Raw genomic sequence first — 15,073 nt, forward strand, 5'->3', positions numbered from 1 at the left:
AACGATTTGGCTACAAGTGGCCTCTTGATGGAGCAATAGCCTGTCTGAAATCCAGTCCATTTGAACTTTGTTTTTATATTATCTCCTGGATCTTTCACTAACAACCAGACATTTGGAATATAATTTGTTTGTAAAGCAGAGATTATCTGGGATTATGGCTTTATAGTCATGCCGATGCATTAGATACAAATTCAAGATGGTCTTGAGACTTCCATACATGGCTGCAAAGGACCGGATCAGAAGATATCACCCAGAATACTGGCCTGGAAACACTTCTATGAATCGGGGGGCGCCTGGGTGGCTCAGTGGGTTAGGCCGCTGCCTTCGGCTCAGGTCATGATCTCAGGGTCCTGGGATCGAGTCCCGCATCGGGCTCTCTGCTCAGCAGGGAGCCTGCTTCCCTCTCTCTCTCTCTGCCTGCCTCTCTATCTACTTGTGATCTCTCTCTGTCAAATAAATAAATAAAATCTTAAAAAAAAAAAATGAATCGGCATCGGGTTCCTGGGTGTCACAGTCAGTTAAGCGACTGACACTGGGCTTTAGCTCAAGTCATGATCTCGGGGTTCTGAGATTGAGCCTGCATCTGGCTCCTCTCAGTCTCTTTCCCTCTCTCCCTGCCCCCCTACCCTGCCTCCATGCTCTCTCTCTCTCCAATAAATAAATCTTTAAAAAGAGAGAACCTTTAAAAAAAAAAACAGAAAAAAAAAAACACATCACAGTTTTTGTTTTTATTAGAATAGAACTTTATTTGTGGTATCAAGATTTTGAAAATGATTTTATACTTTAAGGTATGCAATAAATTTGATACATTAATCTTGATATATATTCACCATATGAGATTTTTAAGAACAATGTCAAATGACTCATAATCAAAATGAATTGTGTTTAACTTGATAATTATGTGGAATAATTTCAGTATTATAAAAAATGAAATCAAATACCATTTAAATTTGGGTTAGGATGAATTGCATTTGTTTTATAATTTCATGTCTATGTTACAGTTCGTTTGATTACAGAGAAAAGATAGGCTAAAATTATGTGCTTATAATTTCTAGAAAAATAAAACATCCTTGCTATATGAAAATGACCCTATTTACTCTCCAGCTGTCAAGTGCATTTAAGACACTTTTTTATCTGGGATGAGAGGCTATGTGGCTTGATACAGGCTCTATCCAGACCACCAGCCCACACTTGGAGACGAAGGGGATGATGGTCCGTGGCTGGGAGCTGGGGGAGTGTCTGGTTTCATTAACACCTTGTTCTGAGTCACAGGATCATCCAAGTGAGTATCAGTCAGCTGCAAAAGCAAGCTTTATTTTGCCTTGAGCTCTGATCTGCTCTGCTATTTCACAGAAATGACACTTAAACAATTACATGGTTAAGATCCTGTCTGAACAAAAACACTTTTCACATTAAGTTCTCTATAATGAGGACATTTCAAAATGCATTGGCCCATATTAATATTACTTTGCTGATGTGGAGAAGATGAATTCTGATAGTATCTATAAACACACACACACATATTCAATATCAGAGATGTTCCTATTTTTCAGCAGACATTTTATTTTTAAATGAAGAGATTCTCTTTGGGGGTGTAGCTAGTGTGCATACCTGATTTGAGAAAATCTGATGGATAGCACAAAGCACTTCTGATTGTATTATACTTTACAAAGCGTCTCTCCGGAACTTATAACAAGCTTCCCTGACAACGAGGGTGGGCGTGATTGTTCTCGTTTGACAGGTGAAAGAACAGGCGCCCAGAGAGGTTAAGTAAGTTGCAACTTACTTAATTTACTTACAGAGAGGTAAGTAAGTTTCAACAGTTGGTAAGTGATAAAACTAGTACTGTATCTGGTGGCCTTGCCCGAAAGCTGGTTAACACAGGTGAAGGTAAAACACAGGGTGCACTCATCTGTCGATCACTTTCCCTCGGCCGTGCTGGAGATGTGGTGTTTGGAAAGTGGTTCTGCTGCTGTCGCACTTGAGATGTTTAGCCGGTGTCTATAGGCACCCATGGTGTTACACCCACAAACTTAAACCAATAGCCAGAAGCACTTTTTACAACTCTCCGAGTATACACATGTATTTAAGAAGATTGATAACATATATTTACAATTATTTCTAAATCGCCAAGACACCATATTGAGAAACAGTTTTAACTTTTTGCAAGAGCATTTTCTATGTCATCATTCTAATATATGCATGAAACATATAAATACAAGTCTTGGCACACTTTATCTGTGCACGTGCATGGGACACCTTTCCTTTTGCCTTTTTCTGCTTACCCCTACTTTTGATTGCTTACAAATTAACTTACAGGACCGTAAGTTCCTTGAGGTGAGGACTGAGCTAGATGTCTTTGAAGATGACAGCTCTTACCCCAGGGCCTCGTGCGGGCTAGGCGCACAGCAGGCGTCCAGCACACATTTGCTGAATGCCTGAATGTGATTTTTATGTATTTCAATTTGGTTCAAGTAGGATTCTACTTGTAGCATTTTCCTAAAGAGTTCTGGATTTATAGTAAAACATCGTGTTCATAGTAAACAGTATTTTCAAAAAGCATAAGAAATATGGTAATAAATTTAATACAAATTACACATTATAACTACTCTTTGGTTATTTTTAACAAATTATTTGGTTTTTTTTTTTTACTAAAGAGATACTAAAAATATAAAAATGCAACTACTGAAATTAGCTTAATCTGTAAACATAATAAACCCTGTAAACATATATTTACTACATAATTGTGCAAGTGTAAAGAATGACTAGTAAAGGCAAGTACTATACATTTAACTTAGTTCCTCAAGGCATATATAGAAATACTGCTCTGCGGAGCTTTAGTGTAATGTCTGAAGAAGGAATTCTTTTACCTTAAACAGGAAGGAGAGAGGACTATGCCAGTGAACCAAAAGGATATACAGGCAAGAGGAAGACAATACTTTTCACGCTTTGCGAATCTGAATTCGCTTCACATGTCTTATAAACCACCTTGTTTACTAAAGCTACATATTAACAAAAGCCAAATACTTTTAAAATGAAGAAGTAAACAATTTTTTTGTTTGTTTTTGCAAGTGAGTCAGTGGACTAAAAAGATAGGTAAGACACTTTCCAAGTTTTTTTCCCAAAACTCTTGGCAGTAAGGTGCAATAGGCAGGTCTACAAAATAATAAATAGCTGTAGGCAGCACGAAATACACTGTAGTTTAATCAATATCAAAACATTCTTTTCCAAATTTCAGTTTCCTTCTCAAAAACCAACGTTTCACACACGACACTTGTCACAAATATTTCACAGTTACAATGTCAGTAGTTTAAGAAAGAACTGCCTGGCAAATACTGTAAAAGAGGTAAATATTAAGGACAAAACCCACTATGTCAGGCACATGGGACTTAAATCCCAGAGTGGGAACCCTAAAGATGGAAAGAAACAGCTGTGTAAATGCAACATAATGTTTAAGAGTGAATGAAATAACGGGAAGGTTGTCATACTGTTTCTTCTAATGCTTTTATGTGATTTTTCTCCACTGTCTGGGAAGAAACAAAGGCCAAGTTTTAGTAGTTCCCTGGAAAATTTTAAGTCAAGATTTTGCTTATCCAAAAGTGGCAGTGAAACACTCTAGATTGTTATTTGGAATCTAATCGACGCCATCAAAGCCCTGAGTGTTCTCAATCGCCATCTGAAGTTTATCCCATAATTCTTCAAATGATTCATAGGGCGGCAAGTCCAAGCGGTTAAAGCTGAAAGAACAGAGAGAACCTGGTTATGGCAGACACGGACAAAGCAAGTGGCATGGTGGCCAACAGGACCGCTGCTATTCCTGATGTGCTCCGCCTACAACACTGGAAGGCAGTATATCGCCAGCAGAGAAGGCAGGCAACAGCAGCGCTGGGCTCTAGGCATGGGCTCATCCCATGACTTCTTGGTGCGGTCCCCTCCCTCCCACCTTGACCTCCAAATGCCTGGGGTCCTCTGTTATCTTAACCTTCAAGAGGGAATGTTCTACCTTCTCTTGGGATGGCCCCTTCACGTGATGGAGGGCAACACATGGTCAGCAGTTGAGATGAGCCTCTCGGCTGTTCAGCCACCTGGATTTCGAGTCCCGGCCTGCCAGGCGGAGGCACGCCTGCTGCTGCATTGCTGTTTCTGCCTCCCCCCCCCTCACCATCGCTGTCACTGACACAGCACAGAGCAGGCTAGATCTTCTGTACCTAGACTCTGTTAGAGGAGTTTCACTCTCTGAAAACTTGTTCTCTAAGGGTCAAGAAAACTGCTTACCATGTGTGGGCTCTGGGCAGCTTTTCCGGGGTACCCCACTGTTCAACTGTAAATGACTGTGGTCCATTTGAGCCTGTAAGGAAGAAGAGTTCTGGGCTCTCATTTACTCTTTAAAGGAATCCCTAGAATTTCACAACTCATTTTTTTCGAATGTAGAACTCAAACGTCCAGAGAACCAATCTAGTTGCTTTAAACTCAAAAGAAAGGAAGGCTGTCCTGTCCTTGATGGCTTCATTGTCCAGCCACGAGATGGAAGGCTCCTCTCCATCGGCTCGTCTGTCGCCACCCGCTCCCTCCGCCGGTGGGCTTCGGCTGTTTCCTAGCCCTGTGTTTCCCTGTGACCACTTCCTTCGCAGGTACACAGAGAAAACGAGGAATTTCTTTCTTTCTTCAGTCCCACTGAAAATAGCCTTAATTTTTTTTTTCAGATTATCTAATCTCACTGCAAGAAAATTAAAGCAATAGAGAAAAATATACTGAAGGGTATAAAAACCACCTCACAGTCCACTATTAAATCTGAGTAAACATTCTATTGTGAATCGTCTTGTGCATGTGCATATATACGGAATTTTATGCGTAGGTGATCACGTTTCCAAGCTACATGTTTCTTTTATTTTGGACACTTTCAGAAGCTCTTTTTTTCCTTTGGAGTTTTCACTTACCTCTTCCTTCCCCCAATTCTCAACATTCTCCAACCACCCCGGTGATCGGTGCTGACAACCTGATGTAGAACCTTCCATACTTTTCCCCAAGTCTTATAATCATATCTGATTATGTGTGAGAGTGTAATTGCCAGAAGCAGCACTAAATAGCCTAGATATTCTCAATATTACAATATTGAGAATATTACAGTTTTCTCAAAAAGCACTGCTTTTCACACATCACACATCATAATTATGCTCACAGTTAAAATTTCAGTATTTTTGTCATTGCTTCCCGTACATGAGATCATATATATTTCCCTGCCCCTCGATTTGCTCACCTACATGATCCATTATGAAAACTTCCTTTAAGTCAACTGATACAAACCTTACACACTTTTTATTGGCTAGATAGGTGTATTATAATATTAACATTTTGAGCAACTTTTTTGTTTTGAAAATGCATTAAGAATTTGAAGTATATTCGAACACTGCCAACTCTGGCTCCATGTGTGGGATATATCCCCCAAATTCGAAACGATTCATGCAGTCAGTGGATGGCCTTAGGCCCGGACTGCTTAGAAGGATATGGAGCTAGACATGGAAAGGGCTGTCTCGCCTGCCTTGAACTTTCCCCACTGTAACTGGCTAAAATATAGGAGAAGCGAAAGGAAGGGGAAGTCATGGAAAACGACTGAAAAGACAAATGCAAAGAAATACAATTAGGCAAGAAGGGGTGCATGGGTTAGGGCAGAGGTCCTGTCTCGTTCTTCTCACTGCGTGTGGTGACTCTAGGTGGCAGGTGGCAGCTGCTTGACACATTTTGAATATTCTGCAAAATATGCATGAAGCTTAAGAAGACCAGGTTTTCCTAGGAGACCGACAAGGCTAACGATCCCACCAGAGAGCAACAGCTTTCTCTGTGCGTGAAAAATTCGGCTCAGCAGCTACTGAGGCAACAGTTGTGACTGGTAGTTCCTGGCTCCAACCTGCGCAAGGCTCCAACCCGAGCTGTGCCTTCCCTGAAAGATTTGTTCTTCGTAGTAGCTTGAAAAGCAAGTAGATGTCATTCCAGTACCTAGATATTAACTGATCTGAGTTGATCTACATCAGAAACTGCAGGGTTTTTTTTTTTTTTTCTTTCTTCTCTTTTTTACAAAACACGCCTCTAGTGCTATGAGATATATCCACTGGAACAAGTTTGCTAGGATATGCACAACTTCACTTTATAGAAAACTGCATTGATAGTAACTATTCTGAATATTGAAAGATTGTCTTATCTTCAGTCTCACACACCATACACACACGCGTGCACTCACACATATGTACAGAGTCCATGATCAAATAAATTTTGGAACACCCCCCTCCCACTTTTTTCTCATAGTAAAGGTTCTGAATAAGTCCCAAAGAAATCTACTCAATTTTGTTTAGTCTGGTATTTGCCCTAAACGTTTTCTGCTACGGAACTCTTTGTTTTCTGTTGTACGCTTACTAACATTCTGTAGGATGTTGCCTGTTGCCCTAAACCATCACCCTACTGACAATGCTTTTTCTGCGATGGGATATGTAGTGGGAATCAAATTTAAAACTCAAGAATGGAAAGTAACTCAAGCCATTTCATGTTTTTTCCTCTGGTAGCCAATTACAAGGTGTACATATATTCTGGCCTACTTCCATGTATCTAATTCAATCATTTAAAAATCTCAGTTCTTTTTTTCCCTAAGCTTGGTGTTTGTTTAAATGATAGAAGCTTGACAACTAATCATCAATGAAAAAGACAAGTGGCATCATTCCATTTTTTTAATGATGATCGAAAATCCTTACCATATAGTTCAGCAAATCCATTCATGGGCACTCGAGAGGTGCCAGTGACAAACTGAAGTAATCTTATTCTTTTTTCTGAATCCATCATTAGTACGGCCTGAGCGAGAGAAAAGCAGCATTAAGGAATATCACTGGGGAAAAGAGTAACAGAACTATCCTGAAAAATACGGTATCAGAATTTAGAGTTTTAACGATCGGTTATTACATGTACATCTGTCTGTGAGTTAAATTTGTGTTTCTGGGTGGCTTACAAAGTCCCTGAAAACTTCATTTCTGAGGCTATATGGGAACTCTCTAGAATGAGATCACAGCCTAATAAAGGGACCAAAATATCTTCCTGGATGTGACTCATGGCTTTTAAAAATTATATGTACTGATATTATTGAGTGACATACACTCAATTTCTCGATTAGATGGAAAGTCACATTTAAGGAGCCGTGCAAGAGTCCCAGGGAACACACCGCAGGTTACTACAAGTTCTCTTCAACAGTTTCCATGTTGGTAAGGGGCTGAGTGCCCACTGCGGCTGTTCCCATCATTTGCTACTTTCTAAACAGTGACTTATCCATAAATATGTATGGGGGTTGGAGCCATACCCAGAAGGTAGATGTATATGGTACAATGTTACTTTTTGTCTTATCTCTATGCAGTACACTAGTATAGTTAAGTATGATCGAATCTGTTGAAAAGGGATCCACAGACACAGCTTTCAATTACCTTCCAAAACCACTGTATGACTTGGTGATTCACGCTGTAGCCGTTCTTATACTTCGTGTGTTCTCTCCAGTCATTCACATCGACATCTCCCAATCCACACATAAGAAGCTATGCAATAAGAAATGTCAAACTGTAGACAAGAAAAATTATGGGCACAAAAATCCCATTTGAAAATAAGAGTATTTCTTACCTCTAGCTCGTTTTCATCGAAAATTTTGATGAGATCCTGTGGTATTAGTTCAAAAAATCCCTAGTGGAAAGAGTGTATTTAAAAACCTGGTTAGCAGAGGCTCTCGACAGCCCTATGTGTCAGCTTCTGGGTGGCTGCTGGAGAAATCCCACATGAACACAGATTCCTACCACCACAGTCATGGGTTCTTAGGTCAACCAAGAGTTCAATATCGGCAAGAAAGTGTATGTGTCCATAATCTGTTCTCTCCCACCGATTCCTCAAGTCAGCCATTTTGAAACCTCTCTGCATTTCCCCAGCCATTTCCTCCTCCTCTGTGTCATCCCTTTTTTTTTTTTTTTAAAGATTTTGTATTTCTTTATTTGACAGACAGAGACCACAAGTAGGCAGAGAGGCAGGCAGAGAGAGAAGGGGAGGCAGGCTCCCTGCTGAGCAGAGAGCCCGATGCGGGGCTCGATCCCAGGACCCTGGGATCAGGACCTGAGCCGAAGGCAGAGGCTTTAACCCACTGAGCCACCCAGGCGCCCCCACACTGGCCCTTCTTAATCTGGTTCTGCTCACCCTTCAGCTCAGTTTGACCTCCGGCACTTAGAACTGCCCTCTTCCGTGTAGCCAGCCAGTCCCTTCAGGCCTTCCCTGGCCCGTCCTGTACCTCTCCCTGCCTGGGTTTCCATTTCTCGTCTGTGCTTACCACGCACTTCACGCCTGCCTCTGTCCGTGTCACTCTTTGGATTTTCTGCTCCCTAGAGCAGGACCCATGTCTTTCTGCCCTTTGTAGCACCAGATCCGTAGCAAGTGCTCAGTACCGAGTAAATGAAAAAGTACGTGATAAATACTGAACAGAAGATTTTAGAAGAAATGAGTGAACTGACCATAGCCTAAATGTCCACCAACGGGGGAAGTTTAAAGAACTTATGAATTTATATTATGAATAAAATGCAGCCGCATGGAAGGACAGTTATGCAACTTGACGTGTAAAGTTCTCCAATAAATATTCGATAAGAGAAGAAACCAAGTCACAAACCAGCATGTATAGTGTGATCCCATGCGGGAAAATAAATGGCCTATTCCACTCTCCCTATGGCACTGAGGACCCTTGTTCACCTTGTTACTTAAGATGGAGAAGACATGACTGGGAAAAGGTGAGGAGCAGGGACCGGTGGGAAGGGGGAGCATCAACATTAACAGTATGGGCCTCGTGGAGGACTGAGTTGTAACAGTCAACACTCATTCAATTAAATATTTTTTTACTATAAAAATATAGGGACGCCTGGATGGCTTAGTAGGTTGTGTCTGACTTCGGCTCTGGTCATGATCTCAGCGTCCTGGGATGGAGCCCCACATCAGGCTCTCTGCTCAGCGGGGAGCCGGCTTCTCCCTCTGCCTCCTGCTCTCCCTGCTCATGCTCTCTCTTTATCTCTCTCTCTCTGTGACAAATAAATTTTTTAAAATATATAATTAAAAGTTGCTTTAAAAAGCAAGTCATTCATTAATTCTCAGATATGATGAACCCCAATACTTGAAACTTATGACTTGAAATTTGAAATGACAGAAGAATGAACAAAAGTAAATGATTACCTCTTTAAAAGCAGCCATTTGCTTCTGGATTCGGTTTACGAATCGCCACTGAATTACAAGACTAAAAAGAGATAAAATATTCATCTTTTTCACATGAGTGAAGAAAAAAAATTAAGGTCTATTTATTCCAGTTGGAAACAAAAAATAAAGACTAGGTAAGGCCCAGGCAAAAACTGAATGTAAGTGGGTAATATGGCATTGTTATAGAAAAAGAAAAAAGAACATTAAGACTCTGGCTATGAAGTAAGAGAAAGGAGGTACACAGAGTCTTCCCAGAAAGAACTACAAAATTATTTCCAGTGAAGTATATACTAAACGTAATAAAATACTTACTAACAAAATACTTACTAAATATATTCCTTTTTGTTCTTATTGGTGACAACTATTTCTGATCCACCAATTTTCAACTCATGTTGATGTGTCTAAAATTAAGCATGATATCTTTATATGTTGTTTTAGTGAAAAAAATAAAATATATGTATTATAGTTACACCAGAAACCCAGGGTTTAAATTAAATCCATTCACATGCTAAGAAAACTTAAAATATTAGTTTTACTAAAATAAACATGGAAGGAGTCAAATGTCAAGGGAAGCAGAAATTCTTGCTGAGACAGCTTTTGTTACTGGAAAATAAATTTAAAAATAGAGCACAGAAATGTGTGGAGGATATGCATTATTTAACTTCTAAACTTAAGTTAGAACGTTTGTTTCACAATTTATGTACCATTTTAATTAATCAAAGTTTACGAACCTGTCCAAAAAGCTCTTCATCTATGACAAACCTGAGGTCCAATTCTGTTGGATCATTTTCAAGAATCCATCTCAGCGAATTGTAATATTCACTATCCTAGATGAGGAAATGGCATATTTAAAATCTGTACACAAAAAGACACCTGAACCTGCAAAGAAAATATGCTGAGAGTCTGAACACTTGGACCAAAGATGAAAAAGTAGTAGGACGTCTTTTCTTATATACACACAAGCATTATAAAAAGAGCGGGATGACTAGTAAGTGTGAGTAGAAGTGCATGAATCAGTGGAGTGGGGCTTGCCCAACAGCTTGGAAACCTAGTAGAGGCAGTGGAGGTATACAGATTTTGTTATCCAGTTGAAGGGTCAACTAAAGTCGTTTCCAGATGAATCCTAACTCCCACGGATGCCCCGGAGCACCTACAACTTTTCTCGTACGGCCTGTTAAGCCTGGGTATAAAATGTTCAAGCAGCTATGAGCAGGTGGTTATTCGTACCTGGCCCAAGTTAAAGAAAAATCTCAAATTAAATACAGAACCTCCATTAGCCAACTCAAATAACTGTGAGATCTTATGAGTCATAAGGAATTATACTGTCCACCTTGATAATGTCACAAGGAAGGAATAAAGAATGTCCTTGGGACCCAGGAAGAGAGCCTGGAATCCATACAACACACAGCAAAGCTATAGTCCGGGATTTAATTCTTAGGTTTCCGTTTCTTTGTAGTGGCCTAACCACAAGGCCTTGCTTTTGGACGGTCATTTTGAAAACATATGCCATTCATCATAAAAGATCACAATCCAAATGTTGATAGCACATTGAAGTAATTAGGGAGAAGTTTACTGATATCTGTAATACTCTTTGAAGTGCATCAAAAAAAAAAAAAGATGGACTGATGGACACATGGGTGGACTGATGGATAGGTAGGTAATAAAGTAAGGACAGAAAGAAACCCGAGTATGGAATCTTGGTGGTGGATATACTTATGTCCACTGTAAAATTGTCAAAATTTTATTATGTTAGAAAATTTTCATATCTGAATGTTGGGGGAGATATCCATTTGTATTTTGGAACATTATAATTTGTTCATTTTTTCATCATCGAATTCTAACTTTAAAATAGCCAGTTGCTTCTTCAATTGTGCTTTCTCTACATTGCGAGTGAAAAAGACATACCACTGATTCCATATCATGAAGTGTTATTGGTTTGTGTAGCATCATCTTGTAAAATGGGCGGATGAAAAAACCTTTCAAAAAATCAAACATATTGAAAATGATTACCAGTTGGAAGAAGTAAGATTATACTTAAAAAAATGTTTTATGCTTAATACTAACCATCCAACAGTTTGCCGTGATAAACTGCCATCCCAGCTACCCGGCCAATAAACTTGAAGTAGGAGAGGTGATCCTCATTACACAATCCGGAGTTTGGATTTATCTGTAGGGTATAATTATCCCTGTAAAGACAACCACATTTAAATGCTCCTCTCCACATTTCATATAAAAATTTTAATATGACAAAATTACAAATTAGCTCCCTCTTCCTGGAGTTTTTACCTCTATTAGAACCACATGAGACCAGTGGATTTAATGGTTTTAAAAACAGTCATTTCTGTCGAAAGGTGGAAACAACCCAGGTGTTTGACAACAGATGAATGGATATACAAAACGGGGTGTCCCTTTACACAACGGGGTATTACTCGGCCTCAGAAAGGAAGACAATTCTGACATCTGCTGTGCCATGGAGGAACCTTCAGGACATTATGCTAATGAAATAAGTCAGTTACAACAGGAGAAATCCTGTAGGATTCTACTGATACAAGGTACCTAGTGTGGTCAGATTCACAGAGACAGAAGGCGGAACGGTGAATGACAGGGAGGATGGGAGTTAGCGTTTCATGGGTACTGTTTCAGTCGATGATGAAAGAGTTCTGGAGATGGACGGTGGGAGCAATTGCACAACAGTGTGAATGTACTGAATGCCGCTGGCTTAAAATGGCTAAAATGGTAAATTTTATGTTATGCATATTTTACCACAATTTTTTTAAAGGTTATTTTTGAAACAACCTGAGTTATCATCTCCCTTTTCTGGCACACTGGAATGTACAGTTTCCTTGCTTCACACGAAGCTTTGTTACTTTCAAAACAGTGACTTTTTCTTTCTGTGTGCAGGCATTGTAAAAATACTTACGTAGCAGAATATTCAAACAACCCATAATAAGGGTTAAACATTTCCTTTGAGATCAGAAAGAACCATTCTCTGGCGACTCCTCCGTAATCCAATCCCTTTTCACCATCGAACTCGATCCACAATCGAGCTTTGAGGAAATCTGCTCTCTTGACACCCATAATTCTCCTGTAAGAGTCCTCAAGGACAGTTGCACGGCGAAGTTTCATTTCAAATTTGTTTGGAATGTCATTCTAAAAACCCAGAGAAGAGGGACTTATGGTTTAAATCAATTCGACATGATGGCAAATTTATTTCTCTGGAAAGTCATAAAAACCGTTGTGTTCTACCCTGTGCCCAAGACCCTTTTTTGGGGGAAAACATAACCAGGGATATTGTCTATTATTTCCTCTATGGCATAAAAGAATTCATGCCTTTTCTCTAATCATATAATAATATAGGCTTCTGAGTTCTACACTGGAAGAAGCAGTTACTGATAGTGGCAATAATGTTCACACAAAGGCATTGCATGAACAGTCCTTTCCAGATTAAGCTCCAGGGAAGACCATGCTGTGCCCTACAGTCCAACCTGCTGGAGACAAGAGTGCCTGCTCTCTTGTCTGCCTGTGGGTTCAGGGGTTTTCCGACTTCTCCCTTTCCTCCTTGGAGCCCACCCTGCTGCGCTCATTAATAGGCACTAACATTTACAGACTGTATCAGGCACTATTCCCAACATTTTAATAGGTTAACTCATTTACTCTTCATAACAACACGAGGAAGAAATGACCAGTATAATCTCATTTTATGAGTGAAGAAAGTGAAGACAAAAGTTAAGGAAGTCTCTGCTGTCTCGATTTTTTTTTGCACATCCTTTGCTTATGTGACAAATGCAGATAACTATGCTTTTAGACAGATCATATTGTAAATTTTATAAAAGATGTCTGAATATTTTATTCTTGAGTGCTTCGTGTGCAATGTTCAAGCGGAAACCAGTAAGAGAAAGTTCTGTCACTTCAGAAGAAGAGGAGAGGGTTCCTTCTAAGAAAAAAAAAATGTCAATTGCATTCTTAGTATATTTAGGGAAAATGGAAAGCCCTACAGAAACATGATAATATAAACAGTTTTTATAAGCAATATAAGCAGTTTCCTCTGTTGCTTATATAATTATACATAAAGCCAAGATCAGAGAAAACCAACTGTCATCTAGACACTAGGCATCCTGGGCAGCCAAGCATTTACCAGGACCTGCTCTGGCCCAGGCTCCATGCTAGAGAGCTACAGTAATGGGGATGGGAAGAAAAGGGAGTAAAAATGTGGTTTAAGATATGATTCCTCCCTCAAGGAGTTTATAATCCAGTGTGTGTATGAGAAACAAATGTAAATATTACCAATCCTGAGACTTACGAGTGTAACAAAATTGCTAGTAATAAGCTATAAGCAGTGTTCTGTGGGGCCTAAAAGACTGAGCTAGTAACTGCAAGGGAGGTGATCCAGGGGCTTTAAGAACAAGTCCTGACTTGAGGGAGCGGCACCGAAGGACTGAGGAGCAGCAGGCTAAGGGAAGAGCATGCAGGGGCGTCAAATGTATGCAACCAGCAAGAGGGTACAGAGGGAGGGAAGGGGTTGCAGTGACTGGAAGAGGCAGGAGAGTGGTCTGGGGCCAGAGGAGAGGGAGTGTGGATGCTGACTGGGAAGAGCAGCTAAGCAGGAGTGGCAGGGTTGAATTGTTCCTGGGGATTGACTAACAGGTGTTTTTTGTTTGTTTGTTTGTTTGTTTGTTTGTTTGTTTTAAAGATTTTATTTATTTATTTGACAGAGATCACAAGTAGGCAGAGAGGCAGACAGAGAGAGAGAGAGGAGGAAGCAGGCTCCCGCTGAACAGAGGGCCTGAAGCGGGGCTTGATCCCAGGACTCTGAGATCACAACCTGAGCCGAAGGCAGAGGCTTAACCCAGTGAGCCACCCAGGTGCCCCAGCAGGTGGTTTTAAAGAGAAATAAGAGGCACGCTGGTCAAAGAGCCCGAAAGAGACCTTGCAGAGAGGAATGGCAATGGAAGAGGCAGAGGGCAGAAGAAGCGACTTCCATGTTTGGGCTGAATAGTGGCCCAGGGTGTGGATTCTGGGGTCAGGAGCCCTGTGTTCGGATCCCAGCGCCGCCCCCCCCCCCCGCCCCCGCAATGTGTCTTTTCTAAGGCTTAATTTCCTCATCTGTAAATTGGGACAGTAATAATAGTCGCCCCCCTGGTGCTGTTTCAGAACGTCAGGGGAGAATGCATTTCATGTGCTTCCTCTGTATCTGGCACGCGGTGAGCTCCGTAAGGATTAGCCCTCCTTATTCCTCACGAATGAGATACTACAGACGAGGCAGAGAAAAAGGTCAAAGACAACTCAAGATTTTGTAGCAATGATTTTTAAACATTTTTAATTCTGTCTTGGTGTTCTGCTCTTTTGCTGTAATGTGTCTAGATATGGATTTTTTTTTTTTTAATCCTACTAGGGACTTTTTGATAAACTAAGGATGCAGGTTCTTACCCTCCTCCTCATACTCCTGAGTTTGCTCTCTCTGGAGCAACGCCATGTTTCTTAAACATTACTTCATGTTTTTTTCTCTTTATATACCTTTGTTGCATTCTGGGTCAGTTTCTCTCTTAATCATCAATATATGTCTTTTTGGTTAAGAACATGGACTCTGAAGCTAGACCACCTCACCTGTCTGGCTTTGCCACTAATAACCATGGGAGTCTATCACATTACTTAATCTCTCTGTGCCTCGGGACCCTCACCTATAGAAGGTGATAATAACAGTTTCCTCCTTAGACAGCTAATACAGAGACTACATGAATACGTGTAGCTTGCTAAGAAGAATGTCTGGTTCACAGTGAGAGCTCAATAACTATTACTGTGTGGTGGTTTCTGTGTGCTCTGAAGGCTT

General features: G+C 40.4%; 1 protein-coding gene across 3 annotated transcripts in view; it reads right to left on the minus strand.

Moving 5' to 3' along the window:
- Positions 1–1,816: 1,816 nt before the first annotated feature.
- The window catches only part of NEDD4 (NEDD4 E3 ubiquitin protein ligase), a 121,398-nt gene continuing 108,141 nt past the window's right edge, over positions 1,817–15,073 (minus strand). For all 3 annotated transcript variants that reach the window (XM_046008637.1, XM_046008639.1, XM_046008640.1), the window contains 11 exons: positions 12,167–12,396; positions 11,311–11,432; positions 11,152–11,222; positions 9,978–10,073; positions 9,574–9,647; positions 9,226–9,286; positions 7,648–7,707; positions 7,458–7,565; positions 6,741–6,837; positions 4,276–4,348; positions 1,817–3,737 (listed from right to left, as the gene is read on the minus strand). In XM_046008637.1, coding sequence (XP_045864593.1) covers positions 3,635–3,737; positions 4,276–4,348; positions 6,741–6,837; positions 7,458–7,565; positions 7,648–7,707; positions 9,226–9,286; positions 9,574–9,647; positions 9,978–10,073; positions 11,152–11,222; positions 11,311–11,432; positions 12,167–12,396 — 1,095 coding nt within the window. In that variant the 3' untranslated portion in view covers positions 1,817–3,634. The remainder of the gene's footprint in view (positions 3,738–4,275; positions 4,349–6,740; positions 6,838–7,457; positions 7,566–7,647; positions 7,708–9,225; positions 9,287–9,573; positions 9,648–9,977; positions 10,074–11,151; positions 11,223–11,310; positions 11,433–12,166; positions 12,397–15,073) is intronic.

Source organism: Meles meles, chromosome 6, assembly GCF_922984935.1.
Source record: "Meles meles chromosome 6, mMelMel3.1 paternal haplotype, whole genome shotgun sequence".
NCBI classification, from domain to species: Eukaryota; Metazoa; Chordata; class Mammalia; order Carnivora; family Mustelidae; genus Meles; species Meles meles.